This window comes from Mus caroli, unplaced genomic scaffold, assembly GCF_978045245.1.
Source record: "Mus caroli unplaced genomic scaffold, Mus_caroli_1 scaffold_2, whole genome shotgun sequence".
NCBI classification, from domain to species: domain Eukaryota; kingdom Metazoa; phylum Chordata; class Mammalia; order Rodentia; family Muridae; genus Mus; species Mus caroli.
This window is the reverse complement of record NW_028227257.1, coordinates 78,229,190-78,256,335: the sequence shown is the minus strand read 5'-3', so window position 1 is coordinate 78,256,335 and position 27,146 is coordinate 78,229,190. Positions and strand designations below refer to the sequence as shown.

At 42.9% G+C, this 27,146-nt stretch overlaps 1 protein-coding gene across 2 annotated transcripts in view; it reads left to right on the top strand.

Annotated features, from left to right (window-relative positions):
• Pamr1 (peptidase domain containing associated with muscle regeneration 1) overlaps positions 1-27,146 on the top strand; it is a 95,941-nt gene that overhangs the window by 44,519 nt on the left and 24,276 nt on the right. For both annotated transcript variants that reach the window (XM_021155746.3, XM_029474726.2), the window contains exons 4-6: positions 8,952-9,066; positions 10,659-10,876; positions 13,893-14,000. In XM_021155746.3, the coding sequence (XP_021011405.1) occupies positions 8,952-9,066; positions 10,659-10,876; positions 13,893-14,000 (441 nt within the window). The remainder of the gene's footprint in view (positions 1-8,951; positions 9,067-10,658; positions 10,877-13,892; positions 14,001-27,146) is intronic.

Sequence of the window (27,146 nt, the reverse complement as noted above, 5' to 3'; positions counted from 1 at the left end):
GGGGAGACAGGAATCTGTAACTTTAGTTTTTTCAAATTCTATTTTAAATGATGGTTCTTAAACATTTTAACCTCCCTTGTAGCCCACCACCGACAAGAGGTAGAGTAAAAGAAAGGATACGGGGGGGATGTGGACCTGTTTAGAAAGGTTCTTTGGAGCAACTCCCATCTGTGTTGTCTGGAAATCTGCAGTTCAGTTCACAGTAGCTCCATCTATTTTCAAACACTTTATAGCTACACCAGCAGTCCAGTTCAGCAGAGTCAGGTTAGCAACGGTGGTGACATGACCTAGCAGAGATAGCCAGGCCTCAACATCAGCTTGAGTCAGCAAGAGAGACCAACAAGAACACCAGAAGTTCTCAGCTGTGCCTCTCTCAGGGAAGCAAAGATTAGTGAAGACCCACAAGCATTGCACAGATAGCTGTACTAGCAAGCCAGGCCCTGTCCCTGTCACTCCATGGAGTCCTATTTATACTCCCCCCACCCCAAAACATCACGTGTCCTCCATGTGCCTTGCCTTAGCATGGCTCTTGCCTCAGCATGTGCATCCAATCAGCCCCAGTTCTCAGAGTTCCAACAACAGAGCTCAACTACAAAATGTAAGGTGGACTAATGCGTGCGTTTTGTTAGCAAGGAATCCTTCATCAAGTGTCCTTTCACATGTTTGCTTTAATGAAACATCCTCTCTCCTGTGTCTGTTTCAGTGAAACATTCCTTCATGAGATTACCTTAGTCTTTCACCTGTGTCTCCTTCAGGAAAACACTCCTTCATGTGTTTGTCCCAGCAAAAAACCATTCAACACAACTGACTCTCCAAAGAACCCTTGTTTCCACTTCAGGGATCACTCATTGAAAACCAGATCATCTTGCCACCGCTTTCTGTGTCTTAACTTTTCCAGGCAAAGAACAATGTGCAGTTGTGTCTACAATGGGGAGGGCATCGTGAAATGTCTAGCAGCCTGGACTTGGACCTGACAAATATGCAAATCGTGGTTTCTCTTTTATGAAGAGGGACAAAATAAAAATGGTCCTTAGAGAATTTGTGTGTGTGTGTGTGTGTGTAGCAATCAAGTCAAATGCTGTGTATAAATCTCTTAGTCTAAGAAATAATACTCAATAGGTAGTTAATGATTATGCTGGTTAGTTTTAGCTATCAGCTTGATATAAAATCACTTAGGAACAAAGTCTTAATGAGAAATTATTTAGATCAGGTTGGCCTATAGGCACATTTGCAGGGGATTGTTGTGATTGTTAAGTGGAATAGGAAGACCCAGCCCATCATGGTGGCACCATTCTTTAGGCACTGAGTCCTGAACAATATAAGAGAGGAGAAAGCTATCCAGCAAGCAAGTGTGGATGCTCGCATCACTTTTCTCTGTTTTTGTCTGTGGATGTATGTGAGTAGCTGCTTCAAGCCTCCTGCCACTGTGACTGTTCTGATATGCTGCACTGTAACATGGAACTGCAAGCCAAACAAACCTTTTCCCCTTAAGTTGCTTTTTTGACAAGGTATGTTGTCACACTAGTAGAAGTAAAACTAGAACAATAATATTTTTATTAATAGCCCAGAGCCATCAAGTGAGTTTTTTGCTTGATTTTTTTGTGTGTGAATGCATATGTGTGTTCCTGTGTGTATGTATGTGTATTTGAATGGGCAGAAGTTAATATAAAAGACATATAGTGAAGAAAAACTTCCTGAGAGAAAAAAAGGAGGAGGCATTCATGTCAGGATAAGTGTTTTGTGGTAAATAGTACTTCCTGTTTTCTGTCTAAGAAGTTTCTTGACACCAGGTTGTTTAAACTGATGCAGACCACTGTCAAAGACTCCTCAGCTCTAGCTCAGCCTCTGGGAAGGAGGGGAGTGCACGAAAGACCTCTCTCAGACAGTCCGAAGCCGCTGAATTAACAAGAATGCAATCAGATATCTGTGGCTATAGAACCTGGAAAACTCCAGTTTCTAGAGGAAGGATTTCTCCCCAGGTGAACAAGGATCCAGGATGTTGCTGGTAGAAGGCAGGGCACAGTCTCCGCCAGAGGAAAAGCAGAAGCCAGGTTTTTGGTGATCCTATATGCCAGCATGTTGGAACAGAAAACTAAAGCAAATACAAAGTCTGTCTGGTTTTTGAAGTGGAGTTTTGCCAGTTGACTGGGGTTAGGTGAGACAGCAGATTTCTATAGGGTGTTGCCATTGCAGATTCACAAACCTGTGGCCTCACAACCTCATAATCCCATAGTGCCTTGGTCTTGTAGTCTGGAAAGTGGGGCAAGTTGGAAAGAGGAGGATTTATAAATATCAAAGAGAGATTTTTTTAGGATTTCTGGTGCTTGGGTTTCAAATGTCCTCTGTTGGGATTCTTGTCTTAGTCCTGACCCAGATACTAACTCCTGTCCCATTCGAGTCAAACTAAACAATCTTTATCTTACACAGCTAATAGAGGAGAGCACATTCATAACCAATAGAGGTGATGTGCCCTTTGTGTTTTCCTGTTGTAAAACAAACAAAACTATGGTAAAGAGAACAACTAGCCAAATGAAATAGTTTCCAGATGATCTATTTGTGAAACTTTCAGATCAGAAGTGTGAATAACTTTAGATTGATTATATCTATAAAAAATATGGCTCTTATGAACTAACATGAGAAATGCCGATTGAGATTTAGAAAATTAAAGAACAAAGCGAACATGCAAGAACTATAAACATAGTATTTGAAATTAACAACAAAAACATCAATTGAAGAGATCCAAGGAGAAGGAAGAATCAAAGAAATAAAAATCAGCCAATAAAAATCAGCCACACTGAAGCCCAGAGACAATATACACAAAGCCCTCAATGTAAATTTTTATTAGTGTTTATTAGTTGTATAAAATACTGTTTTTTATTGTGATGTATACAAGAAGTAGATTGAGGGAGGGACCAGGTAGAGGGGGCAAAAGAGTATTGAGGGCAGAACACAGTCAATCCAGTTTTCTTTTCTACCTCCCCCCAGTTGCTCTCTTTTTGGCTGCATTAGTAAGGTGACATAGTGTACATTTGGGGGGACGATTCTTAAGGTTTCAGAGAGGAAGTATCTCCTGTCCATAATGCTACATATTTTTCTTGCTAAACAGCTATTTTAATTGAAGTCATAACACCTATGGTCTAGGGAGAAGCTTTTCAATGCTTTGTTGGACAGGAAGCTGTTGAATTATTTGATATACTCACCCATTTGGTTAGCAATTGATGGTGCGCAAGCTTGATACTTCTAAAGAGGTGAGCAAGGCAATGCTCCTGCCCTTGCACAGCTGTACTATGAAGCACAGAGATAATTCAATCAGCTGTCTTCATAAAGTGTCAGGCTGACTGGGGTTTTAGGCCAAATCACAGCTTGGAAAGTCACTACTGGACTTCTAGTGTTCCTGATAAAGACGAGAGTCCCAATCAACTCAAAGCCTTCTCTTGTCGCTTACTGTGAACTAAGCATTGCTCTAAATACATTCATGCAATCTCATTTAGTCTCCACTTCAGTTCTCATCAGAGTCATTTTATAGATAAGAACACTAATGTATCCAGGTCAAGGAAGGAATGGAGTAGAGGAGGGCTTGTTCCTTAGCTCTAAGTGACTGGGCTAATATATGAATGCAGAGCCAATGGCATCTTTTCCAATGAACTCCTCCCATATAACAGAGGCAGCTGAGGTCATGGCTCTGAGGGTCCATCTAAGGACCCGGAAGATGACAGTGGGATAACTGGAGTGACACAGAGGGTTCAGGCTTCTTTTCTGGCCCTGATCTAGTGTGCTAGCAAATTAGTATGCCACCAATAGGCCTTGTCTCTGCCACCTGTGTACCTGCTGGGTCTGCTGGTTATAGCCAGTGTCATCATCATTTGGCTCTTATAGGATCTGGAATATAGGGCAGAACCTGAGCTTCCCTGGGAATTTTATGCTAAGATCCTGTCTCTGATCCACACAGGATGCCATAGGAAGAATAAAATGATTGCCATTTGCAGAGCATCTTTAGGAAACAGGTACAATGCTGGAAACTAGGGCTGGAGTTAGAACTCTATTGGTAGAGTTCCCAGCAAAAGTGGACCTAGGTTTGATCGCCAGGAACACATATAAAATAGGCATTGAGGTTTGTCTGTGAAATGCCCTCACTTAGCAGGTAGAAACAGAAGGATTAGAGGTGCAAGGCCAGCCTCAGCCTTAGCCAAAATGTTAAAAAATAGGCAAAATGGACTACATGAGATTCTGTCTCAAAATAAATAAATCAGATAAATCCTTCACACGAGAAAATAATAGAAGACATGATGACAAGTACTCCTATTCTCATCTTGTGAACTCTCCTAGTTCAAGCTGTTTTCATGTACTGAGCCTTGCCTCTGGAGTCATCTTTGAAAGGGGGGAAGATAGGACCAATGCCTCTCTGTCTAAATAGTTTCTTTGAATCCTTTTTGTTCCCTAAGAGGGAAGATGAAAGAAAACCAAAATAAATCACTTCTCAGAAGTGTGTGTGTCTCTCTTGCCACACCATCTCTTAGCACTGGAGACGATGAGACTCTTGTGAACGTTGGAGGTATTTGTTTCTGTGCAGAATCTTCCAGTTCTGTCACTAGTTTGGAAACTAAGGAAGACTTAATTTTAATTCTGTAAATGGAAGCAAGGTCTGTCTACCTATTCTGTTCATGTTAGACTGTAAAAGAATAGGGGTGAGTCCAGGGTTTGCAAGACTTATGGTCTGGACACACACACACACACACACACACACACAGAGACAGAGACAGAGAGACAGAGAGAGAGACAGAGACAGAGAGACACAGAGAGACAGAAACAGACACACACACACATACACACACACACACACACACACACACACACACACACACACACGCACAAGCACACGAGCGCGAGCACGCTTATGTACAGGAAGACATCATTAGGGAAACCCAAGCACGTCTTCTGGGCCCTGAGCCTGCTCTGGTCTTTTAACTAGGACCACCTGCCTGGTTGGCCAGTGGCACTTCCTTGGCAGGGACTCTGGCTCTATTCACTGTTCTGTCCTGGGCAGAGAGGTGTATTAGTTTGTCTCTGAACCCAGATCAGCCAACTCCAGAGGAGAGGCAAAAGTGGGAAGGGAGCAGATGGAGCCCCTAATGGGGGAAGGGAGAGTAGGGTCCCTTCTTTTCCTTTCTGCCCAGTGCCCCTTCTCCAAGCACATTTTCAGAAAGTGGCCTCTTTGTCCTTGGTTGGCTGGAAATGTCCTCCTCTTGGAGTCAAATAGTCCCTCCCCTTCAGAGTGAGAGGGAACAGCAGGCTGAAGAGCCTAGCCCTGCATATGCTTTGCAATTCTGGCTACCTCTGGAGGACAGCTCTAGGGCAGGCATAAGTGGTACAGCCTACCCCAGAGTGGGGTTGGGGTCTCCAAGCCCTCTGGAGTCTGCATGAAACCCTGGAACAATCCTAGCTTCACCAAGGAGACCAGGATGGAGGGGGGTGGGGCACAGAGACAGGCTGCCTGATTCCAGCTTCCACAAGGAGGAAAGATTGCAACTGGAAGCAGGCTGGCAGCCTTCAAGCTGCTTCTAACTTGGGACTCCCAGCAGGAGATTTGTAGGGGAGCTGGGACTTAACACCTTGCAGGCTAGAAAGCTGCCAGGCTCCAGGGGGCTGAGGCGGTGCAGGGTTGCTTCTTTTTTTGTCTCTCACACCCAGGGTAGCACGTAGCACTTCCTTAGCCTTGCAACAGATGGGCAGATGTGGGCGAGAGAAAGAGTGAGGTGTGCAGAACGAATGTGTGCTTCCGGTGGGAGACACTTGGCGTGTGATACTCTGGAAGAGGAGGAAAGGTCTTTCTGCTTCCTGATGCAGTGGGAGAGACTTAGATCAGAAAGTCCCTAAGGGAGAACAATGTCTCATTCAAGACGAACTAGACAGATCCACATTCAAATCCCTGCACTGCCACCCAGTAGCAACCTCTGATTTTCATAGATTTTTCTGTTACCACTTCCATGCATTATCTGTTTGAAACCTCACAAATCACAGGGCTTAAGTACAGTTTTATTCACATGGGACTGAGGTTGACTGAGGTTCGGAGAGGTGAAGTAATGTGCCCAAACCTGCACAGCTAGTGAGGCTAAAGCTGAGCCTTAAAGGACTTTGACATTTCTGTCCCCACCCAGAACCTTGCAAGGTCCTCTGTTGGCCATCAGAGCTTGGGAGCCCTACCCTCTTATCCTTAGTATTCAACACCTAGACAATGGGAAGATGAATATTATTTCCCAGGTTTATCATGAGAGTTAAATGAAGTAAGCCTGATATAGCTTTAAGCCAGATTCTGACTCATAGCAGCATAGTCCATCCTCCCTCCCTTCCTCCCTCCTTCCCTCCCTCCCTCCTTAGAAACATCTCAGGTACTATTCTAGCTATGCAAGCTAGTAAAGGCCCCAGCTCTACCAAAATAGGTAGGTAGGGGGCAGGCATTTTCATGGATAGATGGAGAAGGGCTTTTTGAATAAGTGGTAGCTGAGGCTAATTGGCAGAGGAAGGGAGACCATGAGCTTCTTAGGTTGAACTTGAAGCAAGCTCAAGGCCTGGCATTAGGAAGGTTGGTGTGGCTGGAACAGAATGGGCAGGCAGATGGTTAGGATTAAGAGGTGACATCACACAGTCAACAAGGCAAGGCTGTGGGTGTCACTGTGTCGTGTGACTTTCCTTGGGGAAATGTGAACAAATGTCTGTCCACTCCAGATAGGGCATGGATGGGTCAGTGAGTGTGCTTGGGTTACTTACAGGAGGAGCGCATATGTGGAATTATTTATAGGAGCGTGGATGACTGACTCAAAGACAGCTGCATCGTAAAAATAAAATAAAAATTAAATGTAAAATAATTAAAGTTCCTCAAACAGCCAACCATGTGCTGCACAAATTATAGGTAGCTTTACCAATCAGAGAGTCTTCTCTGCCCAGCAATTTTTAGTACTTTTATAACACTGGAGAGGGGGCTTGTAAACTTCTGGAGCATCCTCAGCCTTGCAAGTTTCATTAACTTCTTGTATCGTGCATGCTTCATTTTCTTCCATTAGTCTTATCATCCTCCTCTTCTTCCCAGATGGGACCTTTCAATGCTATACAATACATGGGAAGATGCTGCTCACACAGGAGATAAGTCTTGGTGCACTTAAATAAATCAGGAGTGAAACCATCTGAGGTTTTTGTTGTTGTTGTTGTTTTGGGGTTTTTTTTGTAATTATTTATTTAAGATAGTAAGGACAGGTTTGACAGCTATGTGGACATAGAATACTTGTTTGTTAAGTATGTATGCAGGACAGTGTGGAGGAGACTGGGCCTTCACAGGAATCCACCACTTTTCATGGTAGAGCAAGGTAGTACTACACATCTCAGTAAAGAGAAAAACTAGACATTTTAGTCATACCAAAAAAAAAAAAAAAAAAAAAAAAGCCTTGGTCTCAACCTTGTCAAAAGTAGGATTTAGGTTCTTTCCTTAAGACGGCATCCATATTTCATGACCATTGGATGAGTACCTACTGACGTCACCATTTTTCTTAATAGCTTTGGGATTAACTTTTCAGAGGATTGGCTATGGAATGGAGCTACTGTATGTCTACAGTTTATGATGCCTTGACTTCTATATAGAACTGGAGTAGATAACTTTCCCCTATGATAGTCTAGATACTAAGTATTTTCAATTGTTGAGATCCAACTATATTTCATAACTTCTCAACTTTGCTACTATTGTGAATTTGGCTGAAAATCATACCTTCCCTTCCTCTCCCAATTAGCCTCAGCTACCACTTATTCAAAAAGCCCCTCTCCATCTATCCCTGAAAATGCCTGCCCCCACCTCCCACTCCATTCTACAGTCTAACTTCATCAGTATACCAGTAAGTGGGCAGGTTGTGGGCAAGAAAACTTTGTTGTTGTCTTTTACTAATGTTTTGCTTTCTCATTTGGGCTATCCTTAAATGTGAATTCTTCCTGAGTCAGCCTCCATGGGTACTGGGATTACAGGTGTGCACCCCCCACACCCAGCCCAATGAGACTTCATTTATAGCAACAGCGAATAGGCTCCTTTTGGCTCGTTGAATCCGTTGAATCACAATTTGCCAGGATCAGAGAAAGAAAACTATTTATTTCTATTATTCATATGATTTTTTCTATAAAATCAACTGAAAATATTTATCACAAATCATCTTTCAAAAAACATGGTATATCTTAACACTACATTTAACATGGAACTCAAAGAACTCCTTTGTTAGGGACTTCCAAACCTTAACTTTAGTGCTGCCTTTTGAGGAAGTTTATGGGCCCAGGGAAGCAGGAAGTGGGATGCCTTTGACTCTTGCTTCTGCTTTAGCCAGGAACTTGCTTTTTATCCACAGTTTACATTTTTGGATGGGAAACCTAATGAGAGCTTGAACAAGAGGACTTGGGGGTAAGAAAAAGTGAAAATCATTAATCTAGCTCCCTTGGTAGAAGATAATTTGTCTTTTCTAGTGTTGTGCATTAAGGGAGAATTTATTACATAGTTTGCCATAGAACAAATCCACAACTGGTTACAGAACATGTAAACACATACATTGTCTAACCAGGTGGGAAGGGGACAGAAGTGATGCAGGAGAATCTGCGTCTTCTACAGGAAGGAGTGGGAGGATGAGTGGACTCATATGGAGAGGCAGCAGATCGGATGTTGTGGACTTTACATTAGATGTAGCTCAGCCTTAGTCTTAGTGGTAAGACTGGAAGACTGGGATTGTAGTGCCCAGTCTCACAGGGTTGAATGGAATAAATAGATTAAATTATTCAAATTTTCTAGATTAAGAACTATTAACATCCTTCTTCCTTTTGTCCTTTCATTTTATGACTTTTGTGTCCTTTGATAAATGTGACTAAAACACACTTCTCCCATATTTCTTGACCTCATTATCTCTGTCTCAGTTTTTTTCTTCTCTTTTCAGGATGTGGCCAGGTTCTTCGAGCTTCAAAGGGTCAGATCTTATTGGAGAGCTATCCCTTAAATGCTCACTGTGAATGGACTATTCATGCCAGACCTGGGTTTATCATCCAGTTGAGGTAAGGGGCTGGGCCCAGATATAAGGCATATGAGCCTATAAGGACACTGGTGGGATGGAGGGTCCTGTGACCAGGGATGAGACACGAACACCATTCTCCCCTCCAGCATCATTTTGCCTCCTAGAAGCACTTCTCCTTTTCCTTCCAGGGGCATGTATGATTCCATCACTCATAAGATTTCTGAGGATGTGCTCTTCTCTAACCAGAGCTGAGGGAGAGAAGATGAGGCTAAAACCCCTGGTCCTGTGAGTTATGAGCTCTTAGTATTTTCCAAGTGAACCAATTCATGCCATCTAGCTTCCTAGATGGCTTCTTGCCCTTCAAGGGGAGCAACATGGTACCAAAAACTGAAAGGGAGAAGCAAACAAGAGCCCTTCCTAAATCTTTTCTAGAACCTGATACTTGGTATCTGGTATCCCCTCAACCCGAGGACCTGGGCTTGGGAACAATGCTCAGCAATGGGGCTTTCCTAGAGGAAATCTGGTCCAAGGAGCCAGTGAGAGGCTTCCTGCTTCATGGGTTCTGAACAGGATCTGTGGGGATGAGAAAGGAGATGCTGAATGCTACATGTTAATATTTCAGTAGTTCAAGGACCAAGACAAATGATAATTTCAGAGCCTCTGAGGGTGTCTCCAAGACTCAGGGCACAAAAATAAACCTCTCCTAAAATAAAATATAAGATCTAGAAATGTGTCAGCTATTCAGGAGTCCCAGAGAAGCACAGAATCATAGGATCTCTTTCCACTTACTTAAATATGGGCCTTCTAGCCAGGGGCAGCTGCAACAGTGATGGCGTTTGGAGGTATATGTAGAATGGTCTCCCAAAACCCATCCTCAGGACTCCATTTACAGCACCTACCAGAGCCACACTCTGCAAGTCTGTCTTCCTGCTTGTAAAATAATCTCCAGGCCAGCCACAAACCTTTGTGTCCACTGTCACAATTTTACCTCAAGCATCACCAATTCTCTCGGTGATGGGTCCTGGATCCTGCCTAGTCTTTCTGCTTCCACTTTGACCAACACTACCACTTCCATCCTTTTAGAGTGGCTATCATGATCTTTATACATCGGAAATCTGGCTATTACCCCCTTGTTGAAATCTGCTGGTGCCCAACTACTAGACTTACAAGGGCTGTAGCTCCCCAGAATGTAGGATAAAGCTAACCCATGGCTGGCATCAGTGCCCACTGTTCCTCCCTTCACTCACAGCCTTGCAGTAGTCTTGACTTTCTTTCAGGTCCTCATACTTTCCACACTCATTACCACCACCAGGACTTCTCCACTTAGAGATTCTCCTTCCTTAGACCACTCTTGTTCATGACTGTCACAAGACTGACTCCATTGCAATATTTGAATCTTGGCTCAGGAGTCAGGCTCTCAGAGAGGCCTTACTTGACAGTAGACATTTTTTTCCCCTCCATCTGAGTTAATTTCGACTCTTATCTGGTTTATTCGGCACCTGTGACACGCCTCTTTCTTTATCATTTTTTTTCTATATTGAGTATCTTTGTGAAGCCATCACCTGACCTTAAACTCACCCCCAGGATAGACCTGGACTGACCTGCTCTTTCTGTCATCCTTTCCCCATGCAGGTTTGGCATGTTGAGCCTAGAGTTTGACTACATGTGCCAGTATGACTACGTGGAGGTCCGTGATGGGGATAATAGTGACAGCCCTATCATCAAGCGTTTCTGTGGCAATGAGAGGCCAGCTCCCATCAGGAGCACTGGCTCTTCACTCCATGTCCTTTTCCATTCTGATGGCTCCAAGAACTTCGATGGCTTCCACGCTGTCTTTGAGGAGATCACAGGTAAAGAGCACAGAGACAAATTTAGCCATAGATGATTTGCTTCATAAAAGTGCCTTTCTATGTCTCCTTGTTCATCTTCATTCAAAGTCAGGATACCCAACACGCAGAAGCAGCTTAGGCAGGGAGGAGACAAGAGGAACGATAAGGACTTTTCTTTTTTCCCTTCAGCAAAGCTCATCCAAAATTGGAAGTCTGAATTATGCCTCCTTCATGCAGAGGAGGTGGTTGGAGCCCAGAAGGGCTGTGTTATATACTTAGAGCCCCACAGGTATGAAGGTGAAACCTAATTTTTTATTAAAGCTTTGGACTCTAACAATCATGTAAAGAAACCACTCGTGTAACCTTTGTAACCCAAGCTTCACGACTTTGGAAAGATTTTTCTGCCTTTGCAAGTCTTATTTTTTCCAAGAGATAATAAAAGAAAAAAAAAAACCCAAGCTATTCTGTAAAGAAATTCTAGGAGAAAAAGCTAAATACTAAATAACTCAAATACTCAATAACTGCCTGAACCAGGAGTCTGTAAACAGGTATCGAAAGTTGTAAGTAACAGCCCATCCTCTAGTAATAACCCCCACTTGTACTTAGACAATCCTAATTAAACTCAGTGGCTCACAAAAATAAACAAAACCAGTCATGAAAGTAGAAGGGTTTCAGTAAGGCTAGGAGGGGGCAGGAAAGGCTGACGGGGTAAAAATAATCAAAATACATTATATACATTGTGGAATAGTCAAAAAGTAAGAATTTAAAAATATTTATTTGGAGCTGGGGAGATGGCTCAGCAGTTAAGAGCATTGACTGCTCTTCTAGAGTTCCTGAGTTCAATTCTCAGCAACCGCATGGTGACTTACAACCATCTGTAATGGGACCCAATGCCTTCTTATGGTATGTCTAAAGATATCGACAGTATACTCACATACATTAAAATAAATAAATATTAAAAAAATAAAATTTATTTATTTTATGTGTATAAGTGTTTGCCTGCTTTTTTACAATGTTCATGCCTGGCGCTCACAGATCCCAGAAGAGGGCATCACCTAGGAGTACAGTTATAGACAGTTGTGAACTGCCATGTGGATGCTAGAAATTAAACCTGGGTCCTCTGGAAGAGCAGGTAGTTCTCTGAACCCCTAAGTCATCTCTCCAGGCCCAGAAAAAACATTAGTCTTAAACTACAGTAGCAAATATCATTTACTGATTACTTCAAGAACAACTTCAATACTGTCCTCTCTGCTCCTATCTGGTTCTGTCTTGAGGGAGGGTTTGACCTTCTGGATGAAACACTGAATTCTAGGGAATAAGTTCAGCTCTTCTTGTGAATCTGGATGGCTCATGTTTCCACAGTAAGTTTCTGCTTTAAGGTCAGTTTTCAAAGCTACCCAGCAAGAGTAATGAGAGTATGGAGAAATGGCAGCCTGCTTACCCAGAAGGCCTTGGGAGGGAGATCTCATGTGAGAGTCTCAGGGAAAAAGGAGGTGAGAGGTTAGGGTTAGCGTTCCTTCAGCCGTGCCCTTCCACCAAGACCAGCATCCTTGCTGCCCAGTCTTCCCCTCCTTGAAGATGGTTCTCACAGCATCCCTGTACAGTTATACCTGATGGTCTGAGTATCTGCTTCCTTTTTATGCTATGTCCCATGGTCTGTGCAGGGAAAGATGCTTTACTGCGTGAGTGGAGGATAGTAAGCCTGTGACTAGCCTGTCATTCTGTAATGGAACCCTCAGAATAGACTGAGGAGACACAGTGGGAAGCATTTGTGGTTATTTGGAGCAAGCAGCCGGAGCTGGCAGTCAAGGTAGCCAGTGTGGAAAGTGGTAGCTCATTAGCCTATGGCCCTGTGACCGAAGAAGCAGCTTCCATCTCTGAGGAGCCCTGGCAAACAGCAGACTGGACCACTTCTTGTCCCTCAAGCACTCCCAACTGTCTGCTTATCCTTAAGTTATTCCCTCTGGCTAAGGTCTCATGTACCAAACCCACACTTCAAAATCTATCCTGCAGGTCCTGTATCCCATTCTTTCTCCTCCGATATCTGTCTCCTTCCCTATTGAACTATGTCTTTTTCACTTTGTTGACTGCCCTGCAGCTCTTCTTTTGTCCACAACAAACTAACTACATCTGCTTCAGGTTAAAGTCATTGTTTACTTTCCTTTATATAGCCTTGATCTTGTAAATAGGGTCTTGTAAATAGGGAGTCCCATGTATCTCTGTATTCCTCCAGGGCCCTCACTACTATTGCATTGAACCGAGTCAAGGAATACAATGCTTCTACAAACATAAATTAATTAGGAATTATGACTAACACACACACTAATGCTTGTCATTGGCTTTTGCAGAAAAATAAATGTCCCTAAGATACTCAGTGAACTACAGGTTCTGAGCCTCATTAAGATTTGGAAAGACCGAATATTATGTGTGTCCTTAGAACATTGTGCACATTAGGCCACTGAAATAAGAAGCTGTGCAGTAAACAAATCCGAGCCATTACCTATTGAGTCTTGGGAAGTCTAAAGTAAGTCCCATTTGGTTCTGGCGGAGTGAACCAATGAGTTAATTAGAGTTTCTTGTAGGGGACATTGGTGAGGGGTTCCTTACAGGAGCTGTGCCACTCAGGTAGCATCTGTCAGCTTGGGTGATGCTACACCACTGAAGATTTTCTTTTTACCGGCATTGTTGTCTGGTTGTGTAACCTGGAGGAAGAACCTACTGATCCCTGTGGGAGAGATCCTTCATGAAGCTGCTTTCATTGCTGCAGTGGTCCTGTGGGTTCGCCTTATGCTCCTCAGACCACATGTGGGGGGCCTTGAGCACACTTCTGGGTGCATCAGAATTGCCAAACAATACCAACATCATTTAGCATTTAATAGCTATCTATGTATTTTTTTGCACTCTAAAATCATAGCAGCATGAATTCAGTAAAAGGAACAAAAACAATGTAGGAAGTTTCCATGTTGGTTCAGATTCCAGGCTTGGGGAGGTGGGCTCATTGTTGTTGGGAACCGTGACAGATACCTTTCTATTTCAGCGTGTTCCTCGTCCCCTTGTTTCCATGATGGCACATGCCTCCTTGACACAACTGGGTCTTTCAAGTGTGCCTGCCTGGCTGGCTACACTGGGCAGCGCTGTGAAAACCGTGAGTATGTTTGCTGGTAGGATTTAAGTGGGATACAAAGGGATTTGGGGGCTCACAGCACTGTGGTTTCTTGATGTCTTCAGTGGTCTGTCTGAGATGGCCCATCATATGGGCAGCTGGGTTGCAGTTGTTGTGTTTATGGTGTGTGTGTGTGTGTTTACATGCATGTGCATGTGTGGCTATAGAGGAGAGTTTGATGTTGGGTATTTTCCTCTATCCCTCTCTTCCTTATTTTTCTCCACTGAATCTGGAACTCATTGATCAGCTAGTCTGACTAGACAGCAAGGCCATCTTCTTGCTTGTTTCTCACAGTGCTGGCACTGCAGATGTGTACTGTCCTGATGACTTTTAAATAAATGTAAGTTCAGGGCATCATGCCTGTACAGCAAGCAGTTCACTCACTGAGCCACCCTCCCAGTCCCCTAAGCCATATTCATTCCCTCCTACATCTCTTCATATGCCTCTTTCTTGGTTTGGATGCTAGGGACTAAACCCAGGGTTTCATGCATGCAGACCACATGTCTTTCTGCTGAGGTACAATTTTAGTCCTTGTGTCATGTCTTGGCTCAACCGGTCAATCACTAGATCTTTGGGTTTCTTTGGACAGTCAAAAGCAGAGTTATAACAGCCCTCAGTTACCTGAGGCCCTCCAAAATAATGGAAACCAGTAGAAACCAACTCCAAAAAAATTATGCACACCAAAAAAAAAAAAAAAAAAAAAAGGGAGCAGGAGGCAAACATAATTCCCTTTTGATACTAGATTTGAGGTTTTGCCAGAGGAGAGAGGAACTTGAACCCACTGAGTTTAGGCATACATCTAGCAGGGCATGTCCTTTGCTTGGGAAGTGTCATGTGCACCATGGCACCACAACGGCCCAGCCCTGCTGTGTGGTGCTGAGGACCATGACATTGGCAAAGAACTTCACAATCAAGACCAGAAATCATTTGTTATGGTGTCTGGTAACCAACCTGTGTATAATGTGTGTCCTAGCAGAAATTAGAAGCCTAAAATTAGTGACGATGCTTACAGCTATCACCCTGCAATGAAAAACATGCAGAATGAGAGGTGCAGAGCAAGAATGGAGGTTTGGGGAAAGCAAAGGAGGATGTCCTAGGCAGGGCTCCACAGAAGAGATGAACAGATCCAGAGATGGGATGTGTGCAAGTAAAGCTGTAAGCTTTACTTTACAAGCTCCCCAGAGGTACTATTATGGCTTGGGAGAACTAGCCTAGAAATGGAAAGAAGTCAAGTGCAAAGCAATTTCAAGAGAAATCCGAGGCCCAGTGCTTGGTGGTAGTGAAATAGGAAATGCCCGGCAAGGGTGCTGGGCTCTTCTAGCCACATAGCAATCAGTCAGTAGCCAAGGCTACCCTAGGGAAGGGGGCAAATGTGACTTGACTCTTACATGCTGTCTCAGCTTAAATGTCAACTTGACAAAGCCTAGAACCTCCTGAGAAGGGAGTCTCAGTTGAGGGATTACCCAGATCAGACAGCCCTATGGGCATGTCTGGGGGGGGGGACTGTTTCCATTGTTAATCGATATAGCAGGGCCCAGACTAGTATGCTTAGCACCAGTCTCTGGGCTGGTGTTCCTAGGTTGACTAGGAAAGCTAGCTAAGGATGAGCCTGCAGGTAGCCTTCTCCCATTGCCTCTGATGTACTTCCTTGGCTGAAAACGAGGCCCCTGCGTGGAGGTAATGCTGTCTACAGCAACAAACAACCCTGCTTTCTGGTTCTTGACTTGAGTTCCTGTCTTGATTTTTCTCAGTGGTGCACTGTGACCCAAAAAATGCAAGACAGATAAATGCTTTCCTCCCTAGGTTATTTTTGGTTAGAGTGTTTTATCCCAGCAACAGAAAGGAAACCAGAACATAGGCCTAGCTTCCTGAGCAGCTACGCAGTTCAGTTGCAGGAACCCAGGATCAGCTTCCTGTAATCGTACAGGCCACAGAATTCAGTGGGGGGAACATCAGAACTGGAGGAAGGGCTTCAAGGACAGAGAACCAACAGTGCCTGCTCTAGTCATTCCTAACCTGCACATGCATGTCCTGTCCTGTGCTGTCTGGAGAGTTGATGTGTTTTTCAGCTAAGTGACTACTAGCATCCTTACAAACAGTACAAAGGGGAAATGCAATTTCCACAGTGGGTCTCTGAGCACGCCACTGTGTCCTGCTAAAAACCCTGCTTTGGCATAGCTAGCCTGAATGTCACCGTGTACGAGGCTTAGAAAATGATGTTGGGACTCATGGACCCTTCCTCATTTGAGGTTTCTGTGTTAAATACAGCAGATGAGAGGAGAGGGGCTCCTTCCTTGTCTCAAGGATTTGTATATACAGACTAGGTTCTCCACAACAGCCAACTCTGAGATTCAGAAGGAGAAATGAAGAAAAGGAAGGCTTCATTTCTGAATGACTGGCTAGAATTTTGATAAATAGAGGTAACACTAGGAAAAAGAAAAACATGACTACATAAGCCTGAAGCCTTTAAAAAAAAACTGTTTCAAATCAGAAAAGTAAATTGTTCCAGAAGTTATGACTAAAGTATGCATGGGTAACTAATGAGTCAAAACTGGATTTCTCAGTAAAGTTATTCTACCAAAAGAAAAACAAGAATCATGACAAAATTGTAGCATAATGCATATGGATTGTAGCTTGATTCATAAATGGTCTCAAATTGCTTTAAAAACTAGGCAAGGCTAGGATGTAGCTCTGTGACGGCGTGCTCGCCTAGTTGTGCAAGGTTTGGGGATGGATCCCCATCACTGCAAACAACAAAGCCACAAGTAAATAAAAACAAGCAAGCAAACCGCCACCACTAGGGAGATAGATGGTCAAGGGAGTCAGTTATCCATTTCCAGTTTTCAAAATACAGTTCAGAAACTGCAGCTCCCATCCCTCTCCTACGACTGTACAGTAGCAGCTGGGTAGAGCTGAGTGTGGACATCTCATCTGTCCCTTGCTAACATCAGTATGGGAAGTTACATTTTTATTATTTCCAGCAAGATCCAGGTCTGCTTTTCTTGATAGGAAGTTCAGGGTGAATTCTAACTCACTCAGTTGGGGAGACATCACAAGAATGCAGCCATGGCAGTTTACCTTGTTATTTCTGAACAGAGCTTAGACACTGTTTGTTTTATGGCAGTCTGTGCATGTGGAGATCAGTATCCACGGGGGTGGCACTTGTGTTTTCCCTCTGAGGATACCAATGGGCTGTAACCAACTCCCCAGAGGGAATTCTTTCAAAATTCACGAGAAATGCAAGCAAACATTTGGAGAATCTCCAAACTCCAAAATACCCAAATTGGACCAGAAACTTGTTTTTTTAAAAGCAGCTTCAAGGATCGCTAAAGCCAGCATGCATGAGAGTCCTGTCCTTTGTGGCTGTGTCTTTAAACCTAGTCGCCAGCAAATACAGAGCCAGGAGGCAGAATCACGTGTTTCACTCATAGTTGGTGTTATCTCAGATGCAGGTCTTACCATGTAGTGTGAAGAGAGTCCAAGTGATGGAGAACCTCTGGCAAACACCGAGTCCTTTCCCCTAGCCATTCCAGACACAGTCCTTGACATTAGTCCTTCTCCTCCTCTTTTATGTCTATGAATGGGAGTGGAATAAGAATAGATATATATTACTTAACATTGGAAGAAACATAGATGTAAAAAGTCAAATGGGGGCTTGAGAGGTTGCTCTATGGGTAAAGTGTTTGCTACCCAGGGGCAAGGACCTGAGTTCAAACCCCCAGAACTCACATACAGCCAGATGTATTAGTGTGTGTGCTCCTGAGGGGATGTCAGAGGGAGAGACGGAATCATTCCTGGAAGCTGCTGAGCCTGGTCTATGCAGTCTGTGTACGTGGTGGGGATGGGGGTGGGAATGGGGAAATCCTGCTTCAAAGATGGAAGGCAAGAACCACTACTGGATTTTGTCCTTTGTTTTCTACATGTGCCCCTGACCTGTCCATACCCATTATACACAAATATACACATACATACATGCAGCATACATGTCATTTTAAGTAGTTCAACAGTATCAGAAGTATAAAATAAAAATAAAACATTTTCCCTCAGTCATGTCTGTTTTCAGAGAACCACTTTGAGGAACACTAGGTCTGTCTCAGAATTTTTCTAAGCTATGCAAAGATAAGTTGGCTATCTAAATCGTACTTTAAACCAGTGATTCTCAACTGGCTGAAGTTGCCCTCCATCCTCACACATAGATGGCATTTGGCAACCTAGGAAGAAGGGAACTTGGATCCAAACTGGGTGATGATGCATCCTGTGGGCAGAGGGAGCTGCTGAGCATTCTTCAAGACACAGGAGGCACACTGTTATGCAGCCTCAATGTCAGCAGTAACAAGGTGGGGAGAGCCTATTTTAAGCAAGCATAGACTAAAGCACACCTACCAGCTTCCAATGTGTTGTCAATGTCCACGTTATAGGCATGTTCCCACATGTTATAGGCATGTTCCCAGACAAAATGATTGCGGACCATTCTCTGGTGAATATGAAAGTATGCATTCATTTAATTCCTTAGATGGTATTAATATTGTTCTATATATTTTGTTATTATGAAGATGGCTATACTCCATATCCTTACATTATTTTGTTATTCATATGTGAACTGAATTCCCAGATGCTGTACTGTTTGTTCAGAGAGCATAACATAATTATATTTTTTGAGAAACATTGCCAAAAGGCCACTAGAAGATTTGCTTTTACCCAATCTGATATCATCTTGGGTTGTAGGAATGGGCTCCTTTTTTTCTGCTGATTAAAGAATTAAAATTCAGGAAAACTTTGAAAGTCAAGCAAAGCCAATATTTATTTAAAGAGGACATTTTATTAGAGTTTAAAAGAAAAAATTCCAGATCAGTCAAGCTGTAACTCTCAGCAGCTGTCCAGAGGAGGAGAATGGAGAAGAGAAATAAAAAAAAAAATAAAAGAAAAAGAAAAGAAAGAAAAGAGAAAAGAAAAGAAAATGAGAGGAAAGAAAAGAAAAGAAAAAAAGAAAAGAAGCTATACCGTTTGATTTAAGCCATCGGAAAAGGTTAGGCTTTGTGAGTGATTCAGAAAAGCAGGCAGACTGTGTGCTCTTTAACATTAGAGTATTCTAGGGGGCAGGAATTCTGGGAAGGAAAAGTATAGACACTTGTTAAAGGGGCAATTGTTCTGTCTATTGCCTTAGCATGGTTTAAAGTAAGTATGCCTCTAGGAGAGGTACTGCCTTCCAGAAAGATGATCCTTAGCCAGGTGATTGACCAATCCATCAGGGTTAATTCTTTTATACTCGGGTAGCTTGGCACGTTGGGGCTCCATCCAACCTGAAGTTTCATCGCCTTGGCCATAAGTAAATAGTTTACCCTTAATGGGCCTTCACCACCGTTGCATTAAGTCCACAGAATGAGCCCTAGTGCGACCAACTGCTCTTCAAAATAAGATCCCGGACCTGTATTTGTCAGACTGGAAATGGATTCCTATTCAGAGGAACCCATCCCTGAGGAGAGAGATCCTGATTAGATTCATGAGGTTTGACTTCATTTCAGTGGTCAGGAGGATGCCAAAGCCCCTGATAGAACAGCCTGTAGGTGTTTATCCTCCTAGCCTCACCTTCCTTAAATCTTTCCCCAAGATGGCAATCTTTCCCCTACTCTCCAGTGACCTTCTCAGAAACTTAACTAGGGGAAATGGCCCCTCCTTAGCCTTCAGGCCCAGCTAGCCTCCTGCCAACCCTCAGCGACCTCCAGGATCCCCGGGCCACCGTGTGAGAAACCAAGGCCCTTTCTTTCCTCTGAGGGTTCCTGTTTCATTGTATAGAGCACAAGGACAAAGTAAGTCTTCTAGTAAATGGTCCGAATCTTGTTTTGAAAGAGTAGAGAGTGAGAGATTCATCGCCTGCTCCAATTTCCATGTTGCCTTTGTTCCTCTGGCCCAGTTGACAGAGCTGAGCTCTCCCCCTGCATCCTAATGAAGTCCGATGAAATGGGCTAAATCTTTCAGTCACAATGTTCACACTGCAAGCTCTGACGCTCCTTGGAACAAAACGATTCGGTCCTCCCCAATTAAAGTAAAACGGTGAATCTGAACTCATTGGGGATTTTGGAGTCTCAGAAGATTTCCCACTGGTCTGTCCCAAGGACCAGGGAGAAAGAGCAGGATGAGAGGCCCACTTTATTCCTGAGCTTCAAAGCAGCGGTCCGAGTTTCTCATCAGAATGAGCCACATGGGAGGGTCCATGGAAACAAGGATGCTGACGCAAAGAGAATGTAGGAGACCCCTAGTGGGTAGCAGCTGTGTCCCATCATAGGTGGGCAAGGGCAGCAGCCACGTCTTCCATCATAGATGGGTAAATGGATGTGGTGCGATTGATATATAGCCATCCAGAGATGGGGCAGGTGGGGCAACTTAAAAATGGAATCCCTACCTTTTTCTCAATTCCAAAGAGTTCTCTTATTCTGAACACATGGGAAATAGAGACATCTTTGTCTAATGGGAGATGGTGCTCACCAGGGTGAAGGCCTAAGGTGAATGACTTTGGATGGACTGTGAGTCTGCATTTCCCAGCCTTGGATGAGTAATTTAACATACCTGAGCCTCCATTTTCCCAGTTAGAAACTCTAGAAAAATAGTGCTAGGTTATTGTGGGGATGAAGCTTAGTGGTTCACGTAAGACAGATTTGAGTGTTAGGAGCAATTGTATTCAAAGTATGATTATTAACACCTTTTAACCAAAATGCCATTTAAAATTTATTATAAAGTTATGTGAATGAGTCACTAAAATATTCCACATTATTTATAATGACGAGTGATGACAGTAATGTAAATGGTACATTAGGATAGAGTCTTACTAAGATTAGGTACATGAAGGGAAGATGGGCTGTATTTTATACCTTTCCTTTTTTCATTTTATAGTAATCTAACATCATTTTATTTTTAAATCACATTCTTCTTGCCTATATATCTAAAAGATTTTTTAACTTTTTTTTATTGAAAATAGATTCTTCTTTCATTTAATACATCCTGGCCACAGTTTTCTCTCCCTTCTCTTCTCCTCTAATATATAATTAATGGACTACTACATGATGTTTCTATATATGAATAGATAGATTGTTGATCATTCATTGGTTATGTCTATTTACTCTGTAACCCCTTTCTTCATCCCTCTGTCTCTTGTTTCATATAGGGTAAAGTTCTGCAGAGTTCATGTGATTTGTTAGTCAGAGGTTAGCAAACAGTGTCCAAATCCCAGAGAAACAGGTGACGACATAGTAATTACTCAGTAGCTGAACTGCTCCCACAAACGTGGAATGGAGCAGACCATGTGGGATGGGCCATCTGCTGTATGGTTGCTCAGGCTCTCTGTCCATCTGCCTGTCCCTTGTCCTGGCCCTTTTGGCTTTTGCTTTGGCAGCTGAGGTCACTGAGGCAGGACTTAATGCAGGAGCAGAGTTTATGCAGGTCCTGGGTTAAGAGACAATTCATTAGAGCTGGTATGGGCTGCATGCCTACAGAGAGCGGGGACACCAAAGAATTAACCTGAAATGGAGACAAGTATTTCTGCGGCCAAAGCCCCAGATGAACTCAATCCTTAGACATAGACCACAAAACTCCTTCTTAAAGGCCTGCCTTTGAGAACATTCTTTGCTTGATCCTCACCAACTTCAAAAGGTAAAAGCATCATCGTTGAAAATTCCAAGGTATTCTTGTTGGTATCCATGTACTAAAACAGTTTTTCTTGAGATAGGGTCTCACTATGTCACCCAGGCTGACTTCAAACTTGCAGTCCTCCTGCTTCAACCTTCAAGATCTAAGATTCCAGGCATGCAGCACTGTACCTACCTCTTCTATTCTCTATGTGAGTGTGTTTGTGTATGTGTGTGCGTGTGTGCTCATGTGGTATATGCATGGGTTCTCATATGATTATGCCTGTGGAGTCCAGAAGTCAACATCTGGTGTCTTTCTCAATCCCTCTCCACTCTATATTTTTGAGACAGAGTGTGTCATGGAAATAGCTCACTGCTTGAATAGATTGACTAGCCAGTGAACTTTTGAGGATCTGCCTGTCTCCACCCACTAAGTACTGAGTTTACAAAGTGCATTACCATATTCAGATGGTAAGTGGGTGCTGAGGATCCAAACTTAGGTCTGTATGCCTGTGTGACAGGCACTTTAACTGGCTGAGATAGCTCCTCAACTCCTCAGTACCCCAGTTTTCCTATACATTTTAAAATTCCATTTTTTTAAAAGATAGATTTCACTCTGTAGCCCAGACTGGCCTTAGAACTCATTGTATATCCCAGGCTGATGTATAACTCTCAGAAGTCCTGCTTTGGGCTTCCAAGTACCAGGATTATAGAGGTGAGCAAGTCTATATTCAGCTTGTCTATTCTTAATATAGCCCAGCCTCTGGGCTTCATGTCATTTTATTCACTCAGTTTTATCAACATTACAGCACAATGGCTACTTGAATCATCGTCACTTTACAGATTATAAATGTTTTTGGATACCCATTAAACTAGATACTGGGGAAAATAGAGGTATATGATGTGCAGTGTCTCCTCCTTTTGACAAAGCCATAAAACACTCTTAACCTGAGAGCTTTCCTAGTACAGAGGAAAGGGTCACATGCGGTAGATTTCCTGGTAAGGACTTTCACTAACGAGAACTGTGGTAGTGGTGATGAGGATTAATCAACGAGAGTCTCACTAGGTAGCCCAGGCTGGCCTTGAACTCAAGATCTTCCCACTTCAGATTCCCCAGTGCTAATATAAGACACCGGGTACAGAATGCCTCTTATATGTCAGACACTGGATAGAATCTTCAAGGACTGAATGTACTTGGCACCTCAGGACCCTTTTGCAAAGTAAATCTCATCACACTCAAGACTAAGCAGCAGAATTGTCCAGGGATGTTCATAGTGAAATTTTCTATACTTCAAAGAGTTGACTCTGCTAATCACTGGGAGATACTTCACCCAGTAGTTTAGAGTTACTATCTGTATGTGTGTGTGTGTGTGTGTGTGTGTGTGTGTCTGTGCACATACGATATGTCCAGATGTACATGTGGAGGTCAGAGGTCAACTGTAGGTATCTTCCCAGGTGCTAGCTTGTTCTTCAGAGAGTGTCTCCCATTGACTTTGTCAGTTTGCCTGGGGTGACTAATTGGAAAACCCCAGGGTTCCTCGAATCCCTTTCTCCCCGGTGCTATAACTACAAGCATGTGCCACATACCTTTTCTATGTGTGTTCTGGGGCTCGAACTCAGGTTGTCACACTTGCATAGCAAACATCTTATTTACTGAGCTATCCTCCCAGTTCTATATCCATCTTGACCATGACTCAAAAAAAAAAAAATCCCTAAAATTTGGGGAAAACTAAAAAAGACTATTTCTGCCAAGCAGACAGAGCAACAGGTCTATTGAGCTTCTCAGATCATGTAAGTGGCCCACTTACTCCATCACAGGTTGACTTGGGACAAGAAATTAAACAACTAAAACTTTCTGAAAATTTGTCAATGTTGACTGTCTCTTGGACATGGGCAGTTTTAAATAGGCCATCCAAGTACCGGAAAGAGCTGTTTGAAAGACACAGTGTCCCAGAGGCCCAAGACAATACTGATTAAGATCAAATAGCCAATTAAGCCTCAGTCTCCAAATTGCTGCCAGATGAATCAATAGCAGTGTGTGCCATCCAAGCATAACTTCACATGGGTAGCACCTCCTTCACACCCACAGAGGGCTGGAAACCATGGAAAAACAGAGTTCTATTGGCTGGAAAGGGATAAAAAGGGACATTGGTGAAGTCTCCTTTATCAGCTGGTGTCATTGTTTCTGGTTAGTGATGACCTTTGAGAGAGTACAACACATGTGCTTTAGTCCAGAAGCCCCAAATTCAACCATGCACCCAGCAAGAAAAAGTGTGGAAGAGAAAAGAGGCCATCATCCACTTGTCTCTCGGCACTGGTTTTGTGTTAAGTTGGGTTTCAGAATTCACAAAGCCTCAGTGAGAACTTTAATGCCGTTTCTTTTTTTTTCCATTTTTATTAGGTATTTAGCTCATTTACATTTCCAATGCTATACCAAAAGTCCCCCATACCCCCCCCCACTCCCCTACCCACCCACTCCCCCTTTTTGGCCCTGGTGTTCCCCTGTATTGGGGCATATAAAGTTTGCAAGTCCAATGGGCCTCTCTTTAGCTATTAAAAAGAATGAATTTATGAAATTCCTAGGCAAATTAATGCTGTTTCTAAACAGAGCCCAAACTGTCACAAGCTGTTTCCTTGCTTTTGGTGATGAGTGAGATTGGGTAGATATGAAGAGGATGCTAAGAATTGAAACCAATGCCCTCTGTCCCAGCTCCCATCATAGAGAGAGCACAGGATAATGATGTCTATTGACGTTAGACCTGAGTCCTTTGTTACAATGCTCAGGAACTCTTGTGGAGAATGAGTACCTACTGCAACCTCAGTGGGTATCCAGCCTGTCACAAATATTTCATGACTAAGATTTGCCAAGAGACAAATATACTTCTTCATGCATTACAATGTGATTCACTGTAGACCATTTGGGAAATCAAGAAGAGGTGACCGAATAATAATTAATTTAAAATAATAAGTAGAATACAAATAATAAAAATTAGATGAAGATGGTAAGGAGATTAGCCAAAAGTCACCACAAGTTTATCTAGAGGTGTAAACATTTATTTTATTTCGACTTGAACTCCTTTCTGCTCTATATATGTATATGCTCTCCTATGTATATGTGTGTGTATACATGTGTGTGTTTTGTGTGTTTTATATCCAAACACACACTCTTTCTCTCTCTGTCTAACACACACACACACACACACACACACACACACACACACACACACACACACTCATGATTATATGACTGTGCAGCTGAGGAGCCCCACCATCTGCTCTCTGTAGAGACCCAGAAAATCCGGTGATGAAGTTTGAAGGACAGAGAGACAATGATGTGGCCATGTGAGCTATGAAACAGAAGGCTACAGGGCCAGGGCTTCTCAAGCCTCTTGGAGCTCATAAAGGATAGCCTATTCCCTGGATGCTGGACAGGAGACTACAGCGTTTGACTTTTGCTGTGCTGGGTTTTGGTCTTCTCTGGTTCCATTTCTCTTTTCTATGGAAATGTTTAGTCTATGCCAACATTAGAAGTACAGAACCTTTTGGTTGCACAGTGGCTCGTATATCTATGAGGTTGCATTAAGTCTCAGAAAATACTTTGAGTTTTTGAACAGTAGTGAGACTGTAAAGATTATTGGGACTTAAGAAATAAAGTGAATTTATTTTGTATTATGAGATGGACATAAACGTTTTAGGGGGCAGGAGTGACATTATATGGTTTAAAAGTGATGTTTGGGTTTCAGTTGATAAGGGAATAGATTATTATGGTTAATAAATTAAATCATCATCTGCTTAGGCTTCTAAACTATTGGATAAGCTTTTGATTAATGTTAGGCAGTAGTAGTATGTATATTAGGGTTTTGTTATTTGAAGGGTACTCAAAACATGAAACATCTGTATTGTTGATTTAAAGACCTATTAGACTTGAGATTTTTTTTAATGAGTACACCTATACACATGTGCACAGACAGACACACAGATAAATGGTAGGTAGGTAGGTAGGTAGGTAGGTAGGTAGGTAGGTAGGTAGATAGATAGATAGATGATAGATAGATAGACATACTCTTAAGGTCATGGGAATGAGTAGAGGCCACAGCAATACTTGTAGAGAGAGGTAATATTGTCTCTCAAGAGACTTGATATCTTCTTAAAGATTATCCAAAATACCACTTAGCATTTTCCAGACAGTGTGGTAGATAGATGCTCCCATGATAGGGAAGCGTTTCTGAGCCTCTTTTCAATGTCAGACCTTTACACTGTGGACTTGTGCCTGATACATTGGTCCTACTGCCCTGCCCTGGCTAAGAGATGGCACAAATGTGATAAAACTGGGGATTCTAATGACAAATCCTCAGTACTCATTCTGGGCAGAACATCTAACTTCGAGTCTGGGTCCATTTCACTTGGCTTTCTATCTGTACATTCAGAAGCTTTCTTTCGGATCACATAGCTGGCTAAGTGGTACTAAGGCAGTTCCAGCAATTTTACCCAATGGAGTGAGCCTTTGTTGCTACTAGACTACTGTGAACTTCTGTTGTTGGCTAGTGTTTGCTGAGGTCCTTTACACCTTATTCAGATTCACCTGAAGCCCCCATGGTTACCTTACTTATTCTCCAGTTAGCATGCTATCTTTTAGTGTGATTTTAGAATAAAAAAACCAGTTGCAGGCAAGCTGGAACTAAAGAAAAAGGTGAGTATATTTACTCCCACACCCTCACTTGTTGTATCTTCTTTTTCTCTGTCAGTTGAGTTGAGTCAGTTTGCTTAAAGAAGTTAAACTGAGTTTCTTACAGTGACAGCCCTTATACATCTAATTGAACTCCTAAGATTTTTCTTTATTTTGATAGGACTGGGGGTTGAATGTAAGATCTTATATGTGCTTGGGAAGCACTCTGTTATTAGGCCTTATGGCCAGACCACTTTCACTTTTTATTTTGAGACTGGGTCTAAGTTGGGCTGACATTGAACCTCCTCTATAGTCCAGGCTAGTCTGGACTTTCAGAGTTCCCTCACTCAGTTTCCTGAGTCCCTGGGATCACACGAGGCCTGGCTCAGGATTTACTTCATTGACAAAGATTTTGTTTGGTAAAATTCAGACCCAAAGAATAAGTGGTAGAGATCACAAAGAATAACTTGATGGAATGCCATGAGTCCTTTTTATTTTCGAGTACTTAAGTGAGGCTGTGGAGAGGCTGGGCACACAAGAGCCTTTAGAATAAGCCAGAACCAACACCACTTGTATTTCTGTTTTGAAAAGAAAAAAAGTCTGTCTGCACACATGAACTCACAGCAGTAGCACAAGACCTGCACAAAATTGAGACAGCCAACGTTCCAGCATGGATGGGGAAGTGCTCATGAAGTCCCACCACTAGCTGAGATGCTATTGATGGCTGATGGGGAAGGAAAATGTTTTATTCAGGGATGCAGCCCGTGAAAGGCTACCCATGCTCCAGTAGATGGTCCTGTACCCAAGCATGTACAAGCAACACTAACCACGAGAGAGAGAGAG